This window comes from Coffea arabica, chromosome 2c, assembly GCF_036785885.1.
Source record: "Coffea arabica cultivar ET-39 chromosome 2c, Coffea Arabica ET-39 HiFi, whole genome shotgun sequence".
Classification (NCBI taxonomy): Eukaryota; Viridiplantae; Streptophyta; class Magnoliopsida; order Gentianales; family Rubiaceae; genus Coffea; species Coffea arabica.
The window spans coordinates 16,459,765-16,478,885 of record NC_092312.1 but is presented as its reverse complement, the minus strand read 5'-3'; the positions used below and the strand labels follow the sequence as shown (position 1 = coordinate 16,478,885).

At 38.6% G+C, this 19,121-nt stretch overlaps 3 protein-coding genes across 4 annotated transcripts; all 3 read right to left on the bottom strand.

The window, feature by feature from the left end:
- Positions 1-1,264: 1,264 nt before the first annotated feature.
- On the bottom strand, positions 1,265-5,300 carry LOC140035102 (glucan endo-1,3-beta-D-glucosidase-like). 2 transcript variants are annotated; one of them, XM_072074659.1, is made up of 7 exons: positions 5,080-5,300; positions 4,071-4,445; positions 3,647-3,936; positions 2,345-2,668; positions 1,827-1,983; positions 1,665-1,720; positions 1,265-1,454 (listed from the first exon to the last, which is right to left on the bottom strand). In XM_072074659.1, exons 1-7 carry the CDS (start codon positions 5,165-5,167, stop codon positions 1,389-1,391), a joined length of 1,356 nt encoding a protein of 451 aa, XP_071930760.1. In that variant the 5' UTR covers positions 5,168-5,300; the 3' UTR covers positions 1,265-1,388. The 2 variants fall into 2 exon arrangements, with proteins under 2 accessions (XP_071930760.1, XP_071930759.1); XM_072074658.1 differs by having other exon boundaries at positions 1,665-1,983; positions 5,080-5,297.
- Positions 5,301-7,637: 2,337 nt separating this feature from the next.
- LOC140035100 (cyclase-associated protein 1-like) lies at positions 7,638-12,566 on the bottom strand. The gene is made up of 10 exons (XM_072074654.1): positions 11,874-12,566; positions 11,029-11,197; positions 10,872-10,936; positions 9,856-10,165; positions 9,633-9,780; positions 9,437-9,546; positions 9,244-9,299; positions 9,086-9,142; positions 8,751-8,894; positions 7,638-8,079 (listed from the first exon to the last, which is right to left on the bottom strand). The coding sequence occupies exons 1-10, from the start codon at positions 12,141-12,143 to the stop codon at positions 7,993-7,995; spliced, it is 1,416 nt and encodes a 471-aa protein (XP_071930755.1). The 5' UTR covers positions 12,144-12,566; the 3' UTR covers positions 7,638-7,992.
- A 1,390-nt stretch (positions 12,567-13,956) lies between these two features.
- Positions 13,957-19,121, bottom strand: LOC113731290 (probable receptor-like serine/threonine-protein kinase At4g34500). The gene is made up of 7 exons (XM_027256465.2): positions 18,220-19,121; positions 16,980-17,084; positions 16,770-16,892; positions 15,499-15,669; positions 15,255-15,384; positions 14,857-15,066; positions 13,957-14,402 (listed from the first exon to the last, which is right to left on the bottom strand). Exons 1-7 carry the CDS (start codon positions 18,831-18,833, stop codon positions 14,286-14,288), a joined length of 1,470 nt encoding a protein of 489 aa, XP_027112266.2. The 5' UTR covers positions 18,834-19,121; the 3' UTR covers positions 13,957-14,285.

Genomic DNA, 19,121 nt, shown 5'->3' with positions numbered 1-19,121 from the left:
TTAAGGGAAAAAAACACTTAGACTAGCAAAATGTATGGTCAAGCAAAAAAATATAAAACACATTACGACTAAGCGAATTAAATGATACAGAAAAAGAGGAAAATGCCCTTCACAATTAGACCAATTGATGGACTCAGGTTAATCCACATTCCATACAAGGTTCAGCGTGCGTCTCAAGTCGTGGCATATGGAACAAAAAAAAAAAAAACACTTAGATTAAGAAAAAAGTGTAAAATACGATTACGATTAAGCGAATTAAGTGATAAAGAAAAAAAGAAAGATGTCCCTACTTTATAATCACTCCCTAATTTTCCTCTCCTCCGTGGATGAAGTTAATTTTAGGACCCATACCATTCGTTTTGAAATCTAATATTTGATGTTTTACTTAGTATAACATGTTGTTTGGTTAAAATACTTACTAAGCACTTAGGCCTTATTTGGGGTTGATGTACTTTTATTTTTTTTTTTAAAATGCATTTGAAAGATAAAAGCACTTTTAGCGTATTTAGTGAGCATCGTCTCTTGAATTTAGATGTAGAGTGTCTAATGTTTTTGAGTGCATACTTGCATAAGTACTTTTTTCCAGAGTATTTGATAACGTGCAATTTTAAAATTTTAAAACATATCTATCTCTTCATTTAATTCAACATGCATAAAAAATTGTCAAATGTAATTTTTAATTTTTTTGAAACAAAAAGTTAACTCTAAAAACACCAATTTTACTTCAAAATCCAAGGAATCATACCCCACCAAACGCGTTGAAATTGTTTTTATCCTTTAAAAACACTGGCCCCCTATGGGGGTCGCTTCCTGCTCTCAACCACTGGATCACCAACACATGACAGCCATATTTAAAGGCACATGGTGTTATGCTCAAAATTTTCTCATCATATTACGTCACTTGGACGAGGTAGGAGTATGATGCGATAATCGTCCAAAAGACGGAATAGAAACATCAAATAATAGATCCCAAAGTTTTCCTCTTAATGCTGATCGCATATAGAAGAAAATGAGACCAACTAAACTTTTTGAAAATTAGGCCGCATACAATTCACAAGCATTTCTGAATCTTAAACGTTTTATTAATATTTCCATTTGACCTTGTAGACTTGTAGTAGTAGACTAGTGCGTTTCTTAATTGATTTTCCCTTTTTTTTTTTGGGGGGGGGGGGGGGGGGGGGGGGGGGGGGCGCCAAGGAAGGTTGACTGTGGTGAGCGGAGGAGAAAACGAGCCACAGAAATGAAAGCCAAATAAAATAGGACGGACAAAAAGGCTTCTGCCCTTTCCTTCAATAGAATGAAATTCACGACTTGACGATTGTTTATAGCTATATCATGAAATGATTACTTCTGCTGGCCAATGACACTCAAGCTCATTATTACCTCAGCTATCCAAATAATAATATCCCTTTCTCTTCATGTATTGCCACCAGGATAGCTGCACTGACCATAGCCTGCAAGAGCAGAAAATTTCGGAGCGCAAGAAACGAGAAAATTGTTACCATCAATATGTGCTTAGGAGGTAAAAGGAAAAGACAGTCCGGTAAAGAAACACAAAAACCAACCATTCACAAGGTAAAGATACCACTTTGACAAAAAAAACCGGTTCTTATGTATTGACATGAAACCGAACAAGTTTAACCTGAAGAAATGAATGGTCTTACTTGGATTAGTGTAAGTAAGAGTGGCGGTCTGCTGGAAATCGCAGTTCCAAGGATTCCTGCCAGCAGTTTGATAGAGGAGATTCATTGCATAGGCAGCATGTGCTGCCACAGTATTTGGGTCAAAACATGTTCCACCAGTTTGAATTGGACTACAATCAATACCTTGGCCACAGGCATAGTCAAGATTTGACTGCAATTGAGCATCAGAAACACCGGGTTTGGGCACACACCAACCAGCTGCCGGCTTTGGTACTGGTGTAATTGGGGTTATGGGAGTTGTGGGACTCACAGGGGCAGGAGTTGCCGGAGTTGCTGGAGTCTGGGAGGAAGATTGGCCACGATGTTATTAGTTAGCAGATGCAGCCCAGATCGTAACATCAGCTATAAATTCCAACATAACTTTGATGAAGTTCAAGGTATTCCCTGGTTGCAAATATCTATCTACTTACTAGAAAGATTTATCAAACCAATTTCTCTTAAGCGTTGCTGCTATATTCAGGCGAGACCACATCAGCGGTTACCGAACTTATGTTGATGCATGAAAACTACCAGCAATGCACGTGCCTAAGACTGGACTATCAGCTGATTCCGTTAAACTATTCAAGACTCTCTTAAACATTTTGAAGAATTTACTCGTGAATTAAATTACTACTGGTCCTGCATCGATCGATGGTGATTACCTGACTGTTCTTTGAAAGATCGACATCATAAGTCACAGAGAGATCAGGCTTGAAGAGCCCAAATGACCGTTCTGAGCTTGGCCCGGGTTTCAAATCCTCGTCAAAGAGGGCAAATATATAGGTGTCAACGGACTTTCCAGGCATCAGGGGAGTGCCAACCAATGATCTGAGGTGGCTTATCAAGTTCCCGTTGAAGGCTTTTGCATTGTCCAGACTTGGGCCAACTTCAGTGGGATCTCCCTTGCATGGCCACCCTGTCTCTGCAACCACAATCTCGACATCCTTGAATCCCAATGCATTGAGGGCAGAATGTACTGCATCCACCTACATTAGTGCACACGGAAGGTAAATTTTGTTAACCCCTCGAAGCACTTGGGAAGGTAAGTTGGTTAGTGAGATTAGTTAAAATTCCCCTTGTTATCTACAATGAAATAAATTTTTAAAAAAAAGCATAAATTGTGATGAAATATCAGGTCCACAACGAGAAAATTTTACACCCATATCATATAGTCCAGATCAAACAAAACCCAATTGCCGGACAAGCTTCTCTGGTTTCTGTTCTCTACAATTATTAGCATTGCCAGCCTGTCATCTATGGAAAGTTGGACTCCAGGCTGGCAATATGCTTTGAAGCAGGACAATTTCCACCATAAGAGGCCACGCCACGGTAATCATACAGTTGCTGCTGGATAAGGATATGCTCGAAAATTGTAGACAAGTGCAGTCTCAGTAGTATGTAAAGACAATTTTTTGTTACCTTACTGCATAGAAATGATGCTTAGCTTGAAATAGAGGCAAACTTTGGGTACAAAAATATCGATGACCCACCCACCCACCATCCACATGCCCGTTCAACTTAACATGAACCAATATGCTAACACTCAAAATCATGTAGTCCGTCTGCTGCTGCTGCTGCCACTTGACTCTTATTAGGTAAATAAAATTACTCCGATAAAAAAAAAAAAAGCGAAAATGGTCCCAAGTAAATAAGATATTCCATTTGGGATCTCAATTAATTTCGAAGATATTTTCCACCTGAAACTCATCGAAAATTAAGGGTCAAACTACCAGTCCAAGAGGAGCCTGTAATTAACTTAACGTATACTTCCTTCAACAAAAAAAAAAAATTTAACGTATACCGAACTGGCAGTATCGCTACTTGAAGTTGAAGTAACAGCCACCGACATCGATTTTGCGCAGGGGAAAATCAAAAAGAAAAAAAAAAAAGGTCATGCAAGACAAATTAGGACACTAACTACAATGCGTCCAGGCTGTAAGTGGGACCAGGTAATTATAACTAACCTGAGCATCAAACATGTTCATGTACTTAATTCCCGTTCCTGAGTCGACTCGTCCAGCATTGGGTTGGAAGAGACAGAAAGCCAACGTCTCGGCCCGTGGATCACTCTGGTATGCAAAATACGGATACGGGTTTATCATAAAAGGGGAACCGTTGGCTTGATGAAATTGCAATAACGCTTTCATTGTGCCCCCAAAACCCGGGTTAAATGTTCCGGATGATGGCGGGTCGGACTGAGTCAACACGGCCATTGAATGAACCGTCGACACCTTAATTTTCCCACCAAGCGAAGCTGCAGATTCAAATAAAATTTTTTTGTTATCAATCCGTTTTCTTATCAAAATTTTTTTTTTTCAAAAATAAGAAAGCAATACTGAAGAAGACGAGAGTGAAAAGTATTGGGAGTAGCTGAAGAGGAGGAGCGACCAGCATTGAGGGCGTTTTGGACATTTTGCATCGCCGGTAAGAGTTGAGAAATAAGGTTTTGGTCGGTGGAGGTCATGACCTCATTACCGACGGTGATGACGAGAATTTTGCTAGCTGGGTAATAAGGCAAGACGTTGGTGGCGACCCATTGTCCCGCGAAATTAGGGTCGGAGGCAAGCGCGGGAATGTCTCCGTTGGCTGCGCCAATAACAATGCCGATGCCGGTATCGGCCAAGGCTCTGATGATAGCTGGATCGGCTCCGTACAGTCTGACCTTCTCAATGCTAGTGGACTGGAGTAGCTTCGCGGTGGCAGCGGGCGGGGGCAAGTTGTCGGCGACTTGTCCATAATTCACGCCAATGAAAGATTCAGAGCCTGAAAAAAAAAAGAAAAAAGAAGAAGAATCCGCCACGAGTTAGGTAGCCCTCAGGCTCAGTCGCCACTGGCCAGAGTTAAGAACAAGAATGGAAAACGCGTTTGCAGTAGAATATGTAACTGACGTGGTGTTTGACTATAATATAATCGTAGACATAACTAACAAAGCCTGCCCCCTCTCCTTAGTCCTTAGAAAGCAGTATGAAGAGAAGACATGATCATTCTGCAGAGTCAAGTCAACAAAGTCTTTGTATGGTAACCATACGCCACTACTGCATCATCAATTATAGAGTATAATTTTGCAGACAGGTGTTCCCTTCCTTAACTTGAGATTATTCTAGACAATATTTTGGATATAATATATTACAGGAGCTCACTGCCATTCTAAAAACCGAAAAAAAAAGGAGGAGGAGGAGCTCAGGTTCTGTTATTCGAAGTAAAAAAAATGGAACTAATTAACAAGAAATTAACTCTTTTTTTTTTCTATAAAAAACTAGTATTATATTTGCACGAACATGCGTTTGTAGAACACTATATATATATATATAGAGCTCCTGTTTTTTTTCGAAAAAGAAATACTGAGTACTGAAATGATCAATAGAAAACGATAGTGGTGGAGTAGTACAGTACTTACAGGCGAAGTGAAGAAATTGGAAAAGAAGAGGGCAAAGGGCGGCGGCGGCGCAAATGAAAAGAGGAGAGTTGTGATTGAAGAGAGGCATGATGCATGGACTTTGAGAGCTCTGTGGTCGTCGGAATTACTCAAAAAGCGTTAGTGATTTTGTAATTAGAAGATTGGAGGCGGAAAGGAGCGAAAAAAGGGCGAGAGAGATAGTGAGAGAGGCAGAGGGGGCATGGAGTAATATGTATTCAAGTCAAGTTGATGGCATGGTTCAAAGTCGTGGCAGCGGTCGCGGTCTCAAACGTTCCACATCGGTCTCGGCATATCGGTCGCGGTTTCGGTGAGATACAAATTTTAAAATATTTAATATTCTAAAAAATATTAATAATATAAAAAAAGTATGCTAAACAAAAATAATAAAAAATAGCAAAAGAAATGGCCGAGTCAATCTGTCACGGTGTAACTCGGCCAATTTCTCGTCTTGACTCGGGATAACTCGGAGTGACTCGACCGAGTCAATCCGTCGCGGTGACGTCTCGGCCGATTTCTCGACGAGTCAAATATCTCGATATCGTTTCGTCACGGTATCGTATCGGTAGGGACCGAGACGGTAACGACTTGACCGAGTCGTCTCGGTCTCGGCCGAGACTTCGAACCATGGTCGATGGTGATGGCATGGAGTGGAGCAGTTTTACATTTGGACGGATTTGTAACGGTAACATGCTATGCTATATTGCTATTGCATTCGCAGGGTGAAAATCTATGTATCATTCCGCGTATGCTGAAATCCATCTGTGCGTCTGACGTGTGTTGTTGGAAGTTGGTACCTGGAACATGGCCGGGGATTTGCATCTACGTAATAACAGCTCGCCCTATCCTGCTTTGTTGGTTCACCGTTTGTGCATCCGTCCGTCATTGAGTGGTCGGTCGTGTGCTTCATTTCTCGAAGAGGATCAAATTCTAAAACGTGGGAATAGGACCAGCAAAAGAAAAGATTAAAAAAAAAAAATGTCCAGGCTCCGGTCCATAGTTATTTAAAACCAACCCGGCCAACAAGCCGATAAAGGTTTTGGGTGAACAGGTCAACGGTTCAACCATCAGATTACTATCTGTGTTTTAGGGTGGATAAATCTATTATTGACTTTGCTGGAAAAAAAAATCAAACTTCTTTTAGCGAATTACGCTAGTGGATGAACACCCTTATCAATTATTACCATTTATTCAGGATCCGTAAGTAACTGAGTGATCTCATAATCTCCATAAGCAGCTAGTTGATCACAATTGGGCAGCGGGATGCACAGAAAGAAACAAAATATCTACATGTCCATGGTCTGTCTTTTTTTTTTTTTTTTTTTTACTTCATTTTAACTCAAGTAGATTGGAATCCTGAATCTAATTCTAATTCTAATTCTTCATTTTAACTCAGGTAGATTAAATTTCTAATTTTTAACCCTATGCATTTGGCGGACCCCAGTGGTTTTGTTGAATGTTAGGACACTTTTCTGTGACTAAGGTTCCGTTTGATAAAACTGAATCTGAATTCTAAATTCTGAAATATAAATACTGAAATAATTAATTTGCTGAATTTTAAGCATTGAAAAGAAATATATGAATATCTGAATTTTAATGCTAAATCTATTCATACTGTTTGATAAATATTTATATCTGAATGCTTAATAAGTTTAATTTAACAATTTTGCCCTTATGTATTTTCATTCAAAAAAGAAATAGAACCTATGAGTTAATTAGTTTAAAATTGTTAGGTATGAAAATGTCAATATTTATTTCTAATTCAAATTAATATAAAAGATAAAATATATTATATGAGGAGTAAGGAGAAGATGTGAACGTCATTAAAAAGGGAGAAAAGAGAAATAGAAAATCATTAGATAAAGAATATTAGATAATTTAATTAGATAAAAATTTTGAACATAATTAACAAATAATGGTAGATTTGATAGATAAGATAAGGTAGTTGAAGTAATTTTATTGATTCTTATCAGAATTAAATATTCAGTTAGAATTCTTCTGCTGAAAAAAATACATACAAATTCAGCACTGCTTAACAAATTCAATAAATAGATTTTCATTTATCAAATGTTCAAAATATCTGAATGTCTGAAAAAATTCAATTTCGATACTTTTTTATATTATCAAACAGATCCTAATACTCCCGACTAAAATGTTTAATTTGGAAGACATCCCCGAAACGTCCAATTTCTGCGCAATACTCTTTTTCATTCATAGTGAAAGCAGGTACGAGCTTGGTCACAATCTAGCAAAGCAGGCTATTAAGCTTGTGAGGTCAAACGTTCCCCGCAGCTAGTTGCGCTGGCACCGGTTGATTTGAGAGCAGTAGCTCTTGTTTTTAATTACCACTTGTTTCAATTTTAATTGCTATTAAATTATCGTTTGAGCAAGAAAAAAAAAAGAAAAAAGAAAATCATGTTGACATGGTTGTTCGGTGAACTAGTAAGATAAAGCGTCCAAAAATCAGTACTCGCCACTGCATCAGCCATACTGCTTTTGCCGCCATGTCAAAACATATTAACCACCGCTCATCAACTAAATTTCGGGGAATATCATCATTTTTTATTGCTCTCAAAAGTAGTATCCATGCATTTGACTCAAGCCACGACCATAATCAGAGAAGTGCGTACATGACCATGACAAAGATTCAGATCGCTAACATATGAAAAAACACAAAATACTAAAATCTCACATCCAAGATGCTCTGCCGCACGGAAGCGAAATAAAAAAAGCACCATAACTAAAAGCACTTGGGACCCAAAAGAAAAAAGAGTAGATCCAAATGTCACCAAGAATGAAATAAATGAAATCGACACTCAACCTTACAAAGGTATTGAAACCAAAAACAAATGATGGGAGAATTATATCAGCAATTAGTGGGAGAACTCTCCTCATTTACCCTCCAGAATGGGAGACCGGAGTAGTAACAAATTGACCATCCTTGTATACATGAACATACTGATGTGGCAAAGCGTGTTCCCCCTGCAATAGATCACATAGCTAAGTAACAAGAAACAAGCAGAGATACAGATCAATTTCTGGTGTTTTCTTTTGATTACATATCTTGTAAATTATTTGAGGAAGTGATACTTGCAATCTTAGCAACTTAATTCTAACAACAAGCAGTATCTCCGTGTAGCTCCATTAGAAAATCTATGCACCAACTGGGTTAATTCTGCGGTCTGAGCCTAACAATCATTCTTAAATAACTAAGAACTACTTATGAAGAGGCAGGTACTTAAGATCTATTTAACAATACCATGTGATTCATTTTCTTCTAACAATATATATCCTGTGACCTTAAACTTTGCTTGTGCCACAAATATGTGAAGTTTCCCGAGATTTAGGAACTATGTAAAATTAATCAGGCCAATATAACTGTTAAAACTTTGCTTGTGCCACAAAGATGTGAAGTTTCCAGAGATTTAGGAACTATGTAAAGATTAATCAGCCAATATAACTTGATTAAGCTCGCAGGGAAGGAACAAAGTAGACAAAAGATCTGTAATTTACACTTCCCTACACACTTCTTAGTCATTAATGATCTTTGAAAATTTGCTAAGCAATTAAAGCAATAATCCCCTTTTCCTCTTTCTTCTATATGGGGTCTCTATATTAGTATTTTAGGCCATCAGCAAGAAGATTCAACATACCCAATCATCATCTTGCCCAGCACCAGGCACTAAGACATTGATTTCACTCGACTTAGCTGTTGTTATAGACGCTCCCAGAGAGTCTTTACTCAAATATAACTGGCAACCACCTGTATTATCCACTGAAATTGTTGGAGCTGAACCCTGTAACAACCAGACAAAAGATAAAAGACAAATACAAGTTTTGAGAAAGAAATCACGCTGAAGTAAATGCTTTTTATCAACTGACAGCCATAGCACATAGTAAAGTATAATAAAAACCAAATTTCCTAGCATCAGAAGTGAGATACAACTGAGAATCAGAATCTTCTTCAACTCACAAAAGGCATCAATACCTGACATTGCACCTCAATGCCATTACAGTTAACAATCTCACAAGCTGCCACCACATCCTGTTAACCACATTTTAATTAAAAAAAAAAAAGAGAGTAAGCCAGATGGCCTCAACATGATAGGAAACCTGAAATACGATTAAATATATACGTCCACTTGCCTTAAATACAACTCCCATCTTAGAGCATTTGTCAATTGTTATATTGTTAACTTTTCCTGCACACCATCCCATCCAAGTCAAGCTTCAAACTACTAGATCTACAAAAACTAAGTCAAAACTATGACAAATTGGTTAAGTGATGCCCCTTTGCATCTATAAGAGGGTAACATTCATCAGTACAATCAAGGATTACCTTGGATCTGAAGGACAGAATCCTTGCACCCAAAGATGTACACAGACTGCTTTGCATCACAATCATCAATTACCAAGTTCTTTTTCCCAATTTGATTTTCTACCACCCATCTGCCAAGAATAAAGCAGACAACAGATCAGTGACTCTATGACTATCATCAATTACATACAAATCAGGTAGTATAGCATTAACTCACTTACGACCCATTTGAAGCTCTAATTTTGGAGGTCCTGCTTTTGAGAAAGAGGACGAACTAACCCCTCTTTCTTTTTCACCAGCACTTACAACACCACTTCTATCAGCACGGTTTTTCGTCTTCATATCAGCTGTGACCTTTCTCAATCCTGTAAACCAGATTACATCATAGGTGTCCAATGTAACCTATGAAATGAACTAGAACGATGGAGGGGCAACGTTACCAGAAGTCACTGGCTTTCCAGAATTAATTTCTTCAAATACAGCAGCCATCCCTTCCTTTGGCTGTGAGGATGAAGGCTTAGGAGGTTCAGAACTGAAAAGGGAAGCCGGTGGTGGAGGTGGAGGGGCAGGTGCACCAGATGCAGAAGCCTTTGTAGGTGCAAAAACTACAGTTTTCCCTGATGCACTCCATACAGGGCCCAAGGGATAATGGCTCTTCACATAATCCCTCAATCCTGGTATGTAAAGCTCCTTCAAGGCTTTGGCCCATTCGACATGATTCGCGTCCTTGTTTCTGTACTCCACAAGGATCTAAAGTGCCATGAAAAGATTAGAACCTACAACTCATTTAAAGTTGCCTTCTATCTATTCATTAGCTTTAAGTGGTAGAACCACTGGAAACAGCCAATCAACAAGATGCAGAAGGCACGACAATGCTCTTCAGGTCATAAGATAAAGGACTCTCTATGTACTCTTTAAGCTTGTTCCTCACAAGAAACACAAACCCGAGTTTTAATCATAGGCACCCAAGAAAAAAATATGGAGGGTTGGGGGAGGGGGGAGGGGGGAGGGGAGAGAGCACGCATGCCGTCTGCACAAGGAAACAAGTGACATATACATTCTTTTCTTTTAAAGAAAACCTGGAAATTTTTATAACTACTTCTGATCAACATTTTCAGACTTGACCCAAGAAAGACCATTAGCACAAAAATCAAAACCAAAGAAGCACCAATGGCGTAATTAAGTACATATTTCAGGTACAATAAATAGATTGACACATAGTTTGGATCAATTACCCCCATCTTGAAGGAAGAGAAAGCTAGACCAGGAAGTAGAGATGGGAAAAAGGTAAGATAATTTAAGGGAACAAAGAAACATAATTTGATACATTTGCCTACAGATTATTCACACAGCAGATACTTTAACTGCCTATTGCACAACAGAAGCATAACATTTCTTGATAACAGATACAGCGAGAGCACGAGGAATTCAAGTGCACTTGGAAATGACAATGCACCTTGTTACTGTAAAATTCAGCCATCTGCCAACTTTCTTCAACATGTGCAATAGGCATGCTCATACCTACAACCGTGCAGCTTAACATGTAAATTTGAGGGCAAAAAAAGCATCTCCATACAACATTTATTATTCAACCTGGAGAAATATCATCTTACCACAGTCTTTTCCAGAGTATGCAATCCATGCCAGAGCAGTTAGACTGTCAGTAGCAGCCTTCAAGTGGTTGAAGAAATCAGATCGCCTTCCTTCAGTCATTTTTGTTGCTTTCACAATCACCTCGTTCAGTGGTTTGAGAAATTCAACCAAACCTGCCATGTCAGGTTTCTGCACAGATAAAGTTACATAACAAGAGTCACAGAGGCAGCATGAGAAGAGCTTAGAAAATGGCGAACAAAATGACAGCAATAAGAATATCAGGCTTAAACATCTGTAAACAATAGCGTAATGAGCCTTAATCCAGGTGAGAAATGACCCTGGATGACAATGTCATTTTGTGCAAGTTACTAGCTGTGATGAAATTATTGCATTGCAACAAAATGAGCAACCTCATGCGCACTGCAGTAATTACTTGGCTTCAATTTAATGTTGAGTATCTAATCAATGCTAATTTATATTTTTGTTAATCCAATAAAAGATCATAAAATGAAACTTGAAGAAATTTTATTTTGATTCTGATCAACCACAATTACTGCACAGGTCCTTTTTTTTCCCATCAATCTGCATATACTATAATTTATGAGTCCTAATTCTTCAACAACAACGGAATGATATTTGTTAATTCCATTACATTAAATCCGTCCTACATGCATACTCCAATAAATCAAAACATTACATATATCAGGCACCAAAAAAAAAAAGCACTTCAATCTTACCTCCAACAATGAACAACCAGCTTAATTAGCCAAATAACCACCTTAATTAGCCAAAAGAAAGTAAAAAGAAACAAAACAAAACGGTAATGTTCAGGCCATTAATATTATTGCAACAAAAACACACTGACCTGAGACTGCTTGACTTTGATTAGAAGCTCTTTCTGAGTGGAGAAAGCCTGTTCAATGATCTTAGTAACATCCAGAACCTGTCCTCCAATCTTCTCCGCAGCACTCGAAACCCTACCAACGAATTGCGCTATGAGATCCTCATATGCAACGATGGACGGATCCAAGGAAGCCGCATCTCCGCCAATATCCGGCGAACCACCTCGTCCACACGACAGAGCTTCAAGACGCGCCACCGCAGACTCCAATCTCTGTATTAATTTCTCATCCATTGCCCCCAACCCTCTCCCCCCCTTGTATCCGTGTAATTCTCGTTTTATGTACCCCGTCAATGTGTGTTTCAGATAGAGCAGATCTGGTCGCTGTTAAATTGTTGCTCGTTTTGGGTGTGAGAGTGATGGCTTTTAAGCTGTAGACCGCCGAAAGGCGAAAAAAGTGGATTTAGGTAATTAGGAAAATTGAATAAAGGATAGGAATAAAATGATGTAAACGGGGCGCGAATCAAAATCTCAGACAAACGGGATTGGGCGGGCTGTGGGAAAGATGCTTGGGGGATACACGTGTCCGATGACTTCGGAAATGCTGGTGTTTCTTCTTGACTTGGGGAACAACCCCCCAAAAAAAAACATTTGGGGAACAAACACCTCTATTCGATCCAATTTCGAACGATCTTTTCTAGCTTCCTCCCTTTTGAGGTTGTTTAGTTTAATGCTAATTTTGGATGGTAGTACCATATAGAGTTGATGCATGAACATTAGGCCTTGTTCGGAAAACAATTTTTCAAACGTTTTTTATAAATACATTTTTCAATCACCTTTTTATCTTACATTTATCAAATTGCTACCGTCATTTTTCTATAAAAAAAAAATCCAGAAAAATGCAATCAAAAAATGACCTTAGCATGCCTAAATGCATAAAAATATTGGGAATTACAGTTAAATTTGATTTGGTATGATCGTTATATATTTTTTTTTCACAAGTTAGTAGATATATTTTAGACACACAATTGTAGATATGCATTATTTTTTTAAGTACACGGATAAAATTTATAAATAGAACAAAATTATATAAATGTACGCTATAGCATACTCCCTCCGTCCCGTTTTGTTAGTCTTGGTTTTTTTTTTCACGCAGATTAAGAAAGTGTAATTAATTTGGTTGGAAACATAAATTTAGATTAATAATTTTCTAAAATACCCTTATGCTAATCACGAAGAGTGCCAATTAATATCAGTTACAACTAATGGATTAGTATTGAAAAAGTTCAATGTATTCAATGTAGTGGGTTAATATTTAATAACAATGTATTAATAACAAGATATTTAATAAGGATATTTTAGATAATTTGAAAGATTACTATATTTTTTAATGGGAAAATGGACTACAATTTGGGACAGACAAAAAAGGAAAACAAGATTATCAAAGTGGGACGGAGGGAGTATCATATAAAAACGACAACAATCCTAGCCATAGATGATGTCCTCGGGTCTGACAATGTTGAACGAGTGCCATTGACGTTGATAAGTACTCGACATAAAGTTCCCGTCAGTCCGTTGCCCTAACATAATGATTCGTTTTTGGGTAAATTTGGACCAGTTTTGATGATGATGATGATGATGATGCTTTTTCACCATTTTCAAGTTTAATACATGATGCTACGTCTTTGTATCGTCCACATATATCTCAAATGTCGATCGGCGGTACTCTTGCAGTTTCAATCCTGCAGTTTTGCTTCTCCTCTTCATCCTATCCCTGGTTCCGATTTTTCATGTCATGCCCCATATTGCCCATTTGGAACTACGATGATGAGTTTGCTACGGTGCTCCGAAGTAGAAGCTTTCCTTTTGGGCCATCGGCTGAGACCGCCCAACAATTGGAGCAGGTGTTGCTGCGAAGGGCATGCTTTTTGAAGACTGGAAAGCCAATAATGTTAGTCACCTTGCTCCTATACGGTATGTCACGTCGGAAATAAATCCTCAGCAGACTGCACATTTTTTCCCTCCCCACATTGATGATGGTCAGAATGAATAAATCCTGGGGACAGCACATGTTTTTTTTTTTTTTTTTTTTCCCGAGGTGCACACGACACTGAAAATAGTCAAGTCTATCTTTTAATTTATCACTTGAAAAAACAGTTAGTACATCTTTTAATAATCCAACATTTTTTTTTTGTTTACATATTCGAAATATTTATGCTAAAAGCGCCCAAAGAAGTACTCTATTTTCTATAAACTGGAGACACAACATATTTATATATACACCGGCTCGTCCATAACAAAGGCAAAGCAATATTTATCCGACCAACATGGAAAAGAAGGAAACGGCAGTGCTATTCCCGCAGTAGTACATGTTCAAATTTACACCGACGAAACTAATCTACCTTCTGGGTGTACCATGAAATCTGATCAACATCATCATCTCCTTCTAGATGTTTGTTCACCATCCACCACATCCTTTTTTACTAATTGACCCCTAAAGCTAGCTCCCACAAATGGATGGAGAGGAGCTGTTTCCTGGGCTAGCCGAGGATCCTGTAAGCATGAAACGATAATAAGTTAAATAATCAGCTTGGGAATTGGAATTCTAAAGAGAAACATCGACAATCTCCAAGCAATTTAAAACCTTGAAAACCTCCAGCTTTTCAATCTCTCCAAACAACTAAAATTTAATAATGTTTCTCAGAAGTCTGGGGAAGTTTATAATCAAGCAGGCAGTAGCACCATCTAGATTAGCCAGTCAGAGGAGGTCTAGTCCCTTTCAGGTTTAAAGCGGGGAAAGAAAAAAAAAAACTATAACCTAAATTTCTGCATTTCGTCAAACAAGCTGGCAACATCCAGTGCTTCAAACGTGCTCGCATAAATGTGACCCCAAAGTTCAATAAATTCTATCAATTGAAGTTCGAAAGCATCAGCACATGGATGACAGCCATTTCACGACGAGGAATAAAGAGGGCTCGGATTGAAAAAGGCTGAGGATGACACTTACGGCACGAAAAGGAAATTCTTCAGCTTCAAGCATATGTACGATTTGCCCCATCTTTGGTCGCTTGTTGGCATCCAAATCTATACAGCGAAGGCAAACTAACAGCACTCGCTTTAAAGCCCTTGAGGGAGGATGGATCTCAATCAGGGGGTCTAAAAGCTCTTCACCACGACGATTTGCAACCATTCCTTTGAACCAGTCAACCAAATTCATCTGAAATTTGAGGATAGTTATGTCACAAAATAAGAAGGATCACAATGCACGTTTTGAGAAAGTGTGCTGATATCTACATTTCACCGACTGAAAAGTGTATGTTTGTATGCGGTTATTCTCTTTGTTTTCCCAGTTTGGGTTTGGTCAGGTGAGGGAGGGTAGTTTTAATATGAGGATTAAGTTTTCACCTCTGCTGGTGGCCTGGAATAATCAACTGGGCTTCTTCCTGTAATTATTTCCATGAGCAGAACTCCAAAACTGTACACATCACTTCCCTCGTTAAGCATACCAGTACTTGCATAATCAGGGGAAACATATCTGCAGGAATATGCACAGGAACAGTCAGAATAAAGCTCAAGAGAGCAATTGAATCTTCAATTTTACCGCTGCGTAGCATCACAAATTCATAAAGAGTACAAATTAAAGACAAACCCAAATGTTCCCATCACTCTTGTTGTCACATAGCTTTTCTCAGATCCTAATAGCTTGGCAAGGCCAAAGTCTGATACTTTTGGGTTCCATTTTCTGTCCAGAAGAATGTTGCTAGATTTTACATCACGATGCACAACTTTGGGCTCTAATCCTTCATGCAAGTAGGCAAGCCTGTCGCAAAGGGCAAAATTACTCGTTCAGTTATACAGTAAAACACAAACAGAAGAAAAAAGGCAAGAATAGATAAAATCAAATCAAAGTTAGTAGAAATGACCATGCTTAGGGAAGAACAGGTTTAGACTTGCATTTGGTTGTCTTTACAAAATTCGATTGCTTCATCAACGTTACAGTGAAATTGAGTTAGAATTAAAGACTTGGCAATGCAAAGAAAAGTTGCTTCTTAGATTAAACAACAGCAAAGAGAAGTTTTTGATGAACATCAATAACTAATCTTTGCAAACAGGCTTGGATTGTGAGGGCCTCTTTATTTGACAATAAGCAAGTTTCTTCAATATGATTATTTCCACACATATTACAAGTACTTCACTAAGTTGCTTAAAAGATGTGTCGGTAACTCAAAGCAATGGGAGAAGTTAAAAGAAAAGTTTAGTTTGAACCTCAGAAATGCTACAAGTAGACAAATGTATCATGGGATTGTATTACATGTACAACTGAACATATCTCAGGATTTTGTGAAATAGTTGAATTAACACAGATAAATTAAAGCAAATTGAGATATCTAATACGAATGATTATATTTAACAAAATATTAATTTAACAACTAATTAAATATCATCTGAACCTTAGCAAATAGTCCAAAAAGAAGCAAAATTCCTGTGAAGTTTAATATGATATCACTAATGCATCACGTTCAAGGGCCAACTCCTTTAACTTATGTTCTAGTTAATTATGTGATCATGCAACTCGGGAATTGCTTACTTAACACCCAAATTGACAGAATTTGTGATCACTGAATAATATTCATCATACAAGGTCCAACAGTGATTAGCGAATTAGTGGAACTCATAGACCCGCGAAGCGGTGTGGTTGACTCAGAATAGTCAGATCAAAGTTTGAAATGATACTGGAGTGAGACCGTAGTGCTTATTTTGGATCTCAATCCTGTAAACACCAGAGAGGGAAATTTCTCTGTATGAGAGTTTTAACACGTAAATGAAGGAGAAAAAAGAAGAAAGGTAGAAGATTCAGTAGTGCCATAATGAACAATAGATAGGCAATGTTGCCATGCAATTGAAGTAGGATAAGCTCACCCTCTGGCAGTACCAATTGCGATCTTGATTCGGATCTCCCAAGTGAGTGGGCTAACAGGCCCTACATCACCATGCAACCATTGCTCCAAATTACCATTATCAACAAACTCGTACACAAGCATCCTGGATGGACATTTAGAAACCCGGTCATCTAATATCACAAGTGTATTATGTATACATAACTGAACAAAGGAAGTGGTGAGCAAATACCTCCGAGGACCTTCTGCACAATAACCAATAAGGCCGACAAGGTTTTTGTGTCTCACTTTGCCTATAGCCTCAACTTCCACCTTAAATTCCTTTTGTGCCTGACCCCTAGCAACAAGTATGACAAACAGAAACAAATGTTTATCTTCAAAGTTTCAAGGTTTAAAAGACATAATGCAGTACAAATCAATACCATATTATCCATGAACATTTCTTTGAAATTCTGAGAGACCACATGTTAAAGAGTAGGATAACTGTAGGACAAATATTAGACTGCTAATATAATTACAGACATTCTCGAATATCATACTAAAGCAGAATGATAACAAGGACACAACCTCTCAAAAGCTCCCCGCTATCATTCTGAAAACAAATAGTCGCCGAATCAGATAGCTGTATAGTTGCGCGGATTGGTCGTTACACTGTAAAAGCTGTTAATCAGCATCATTCTGTTTTCAACTTTTATAGCCAGCTTAATAAGTAGAAATAAGGGCCTGATAGTACGACCAAACAAAAGTTGAAAGGAGGGCCTAAAATCCAAGTCCACACATCATGTCATTCACTTTCCTTTCTCTTCTGAAAGTGAAGCATATAATCTTATCCACTAACAACTTCTCTTTTAGAAATATCTGTTATCTTCACTCTTCAACTTCAACTGTATGCTAAGAAATAGGAATACACATACAAGAGAAGCTGATCATCCTTCAAAAATCCAAACTCATGTCCAAAGATCGTAATAAGGCTCACATTTTAATGCAACTATAGAAAATCAACTAGAAAAGTAAAGTAAGATCAAAAGAAAAAGAAAAAGAATTCAAAAGGAAAAAGAAAGTGGAAAATAGGATAGAAGGAAAAAAAAAAGGAATAAAGAAGAAAGCAACCGTTTACTTTATGCATTTCTTTAATGCGTTTAGAGACTTTTGGTCAAAAGAGACAAATACTGCCACCAGCTCAAACCTAGTTTACTACACTATAATCCAGATCTAAGAGGCTTTCATATTCTTCCATTTCCTGAAATGACCAACCCAAAAAAAAAGGCAATCAACAGCACCAGTTAATCAAGAATATTATCGAAATTAAAATCTTGAAAATAGTTGAGCATCACATTAAAAGGGACAAAAGAAAACAAAATTAATATGCCTTCCAAGGTACACGCATCCAAAGAACTCAAAAGATCAGCATTGTAATCTGCAGTAATTAAATGGTGATGGTATGCAACGATAATAATTGAAATGCGACTGACTTGTTGTTGAGAAGATTTTTGACAGCCACTACAGAACCGTCCGGCAAAACACCTCTGTAAACAACACCGTAACCTCCTTCTCCAATGACACTCTGATCGGCGAATGCATCAGTGGCAAATTCAAGCTCCTTCAAGCTGTACCATCGTCCCCACCCGAGGTTGGCCCCCTCAGTGGAAGTCGAGGTGGACGCCGTGACAGCAGAGGACGATTCACTCCTGCTGGTACTGGAGTCATTGCTGTCGGAACTGGCTTTTTTGCCCTCGGACTCAATGATCTGGACATATTTCTGGACATCTTTACTGAGAATGGGTTTGGTTTCTTTGTCCGTGGTCTTGGCAGAACCATGATCAGCATGCACAGAAGAAATCTGGGTTGGATCCGCATTATTTTTGAGTCGGGTAATATCTTTGGAAACCAGAGGCAAGAGTCCGGAAGCCTGCCTGAGGCACATCCGACGGCGTTTGGAGCGGAGAAAGAGAAAGAGGAGGACGAAAAGGGCAATGGTGACGAGAGAAGTTGCAATAATGACAACGTAGAGTTTGAGGCCGAGAATGGGAGTGGTAGAGGTGAAAATGCTGGCTGGTGAATCTGCGGAGGTCTGATCCTTCTTCATGTTCCGCGGTTGGGTCGGGTTTGGGTGGGGGAAATCGGAGAGCGGAGAGAGCGTGGTCCGTGCGGTGTACTAAACTAAAACTACTCCACTTAAGAGTGACCAGGGTAGGCCCCGCCGCATTGGATCAATGAGAACAATGCTTACAAAGTTGGCATGATGGAGGAGGAGGAGGAGGAGGCGGAGGAGGGGGCGGATTCAGGCATTCTTTGGACTGCTATCAGTGTCAGAGAGTGACGATGAGAGAGCTTAGTTAAGATACAACTCCGCTCTCAACGGTTACCAAAGTGG

Bases quoted from the DNA above. Each gene is read 5' to 3' on its own strand.
- LOC140035102 (XM_072074658.1), bottom strand. From the start codon at position 5,167: ATGCCTCTCTTCAATCACAACTCTCCTCTTTTCATTTGCGCCGCCGCC. The intron at 4,446-5,079 runs GTAAGTACTGTA...TTTTTTTTTCAG, and splicing joins CCAATTTCTTCACTTCGCCT to GCTCTGAATCTTTCATTGGC. The intron at 1,984-2,344 runs GTAATCACCATC...TCTTCCTCCCAG, and splicing joins ATCTTTCAAAGAACAGTCAG to ACTCCAGCAACTCCGGCAAC.
- LOC140035100 (XM_072074654.1), bottom strand. From the start codon at position 12,143: ATGGATGAGAAATTAATACAGAGATTGGAGTCTGCGGTGGCGCGTCTT. The intron at 11,198-11,873 runs GTCAGTGTGTTT...TTATCTGTGCAG, and splicing joins TCAAAGTCAAGCAGTCTCAG to AAACCTGACATGGCAGGTTT. The intron at 10,937-11,028 runs GTAAGATGATAT...GCACGGTTGTAG, and splicing joins ATACTCTGGAAAAGACTGTG to GTATGAGCATGCCTATTGCA.
- LOC113731290 (XM_027256465.2), bottom strand. From the start codon at position 18,833: ATGAAGAAGGATCAGACCTCCGCAGATTCACCAGCCAGCATTTTCACC. The intron at 15,385-15,498 runs GTTTGTCTTTAA...ATATTCCTGCAG, and splicing joins AGAGTGATGGGAACATTTGG to ATATGTTTCCCCTGATTATG. The intron at 14,403-14,856 runs GTAAGTGTCATC...TCATGCTTACAG, and splicing joins AAGAATTTCCTTTTCGTGCC to GATCCTCGGCTAGCCCAGGA.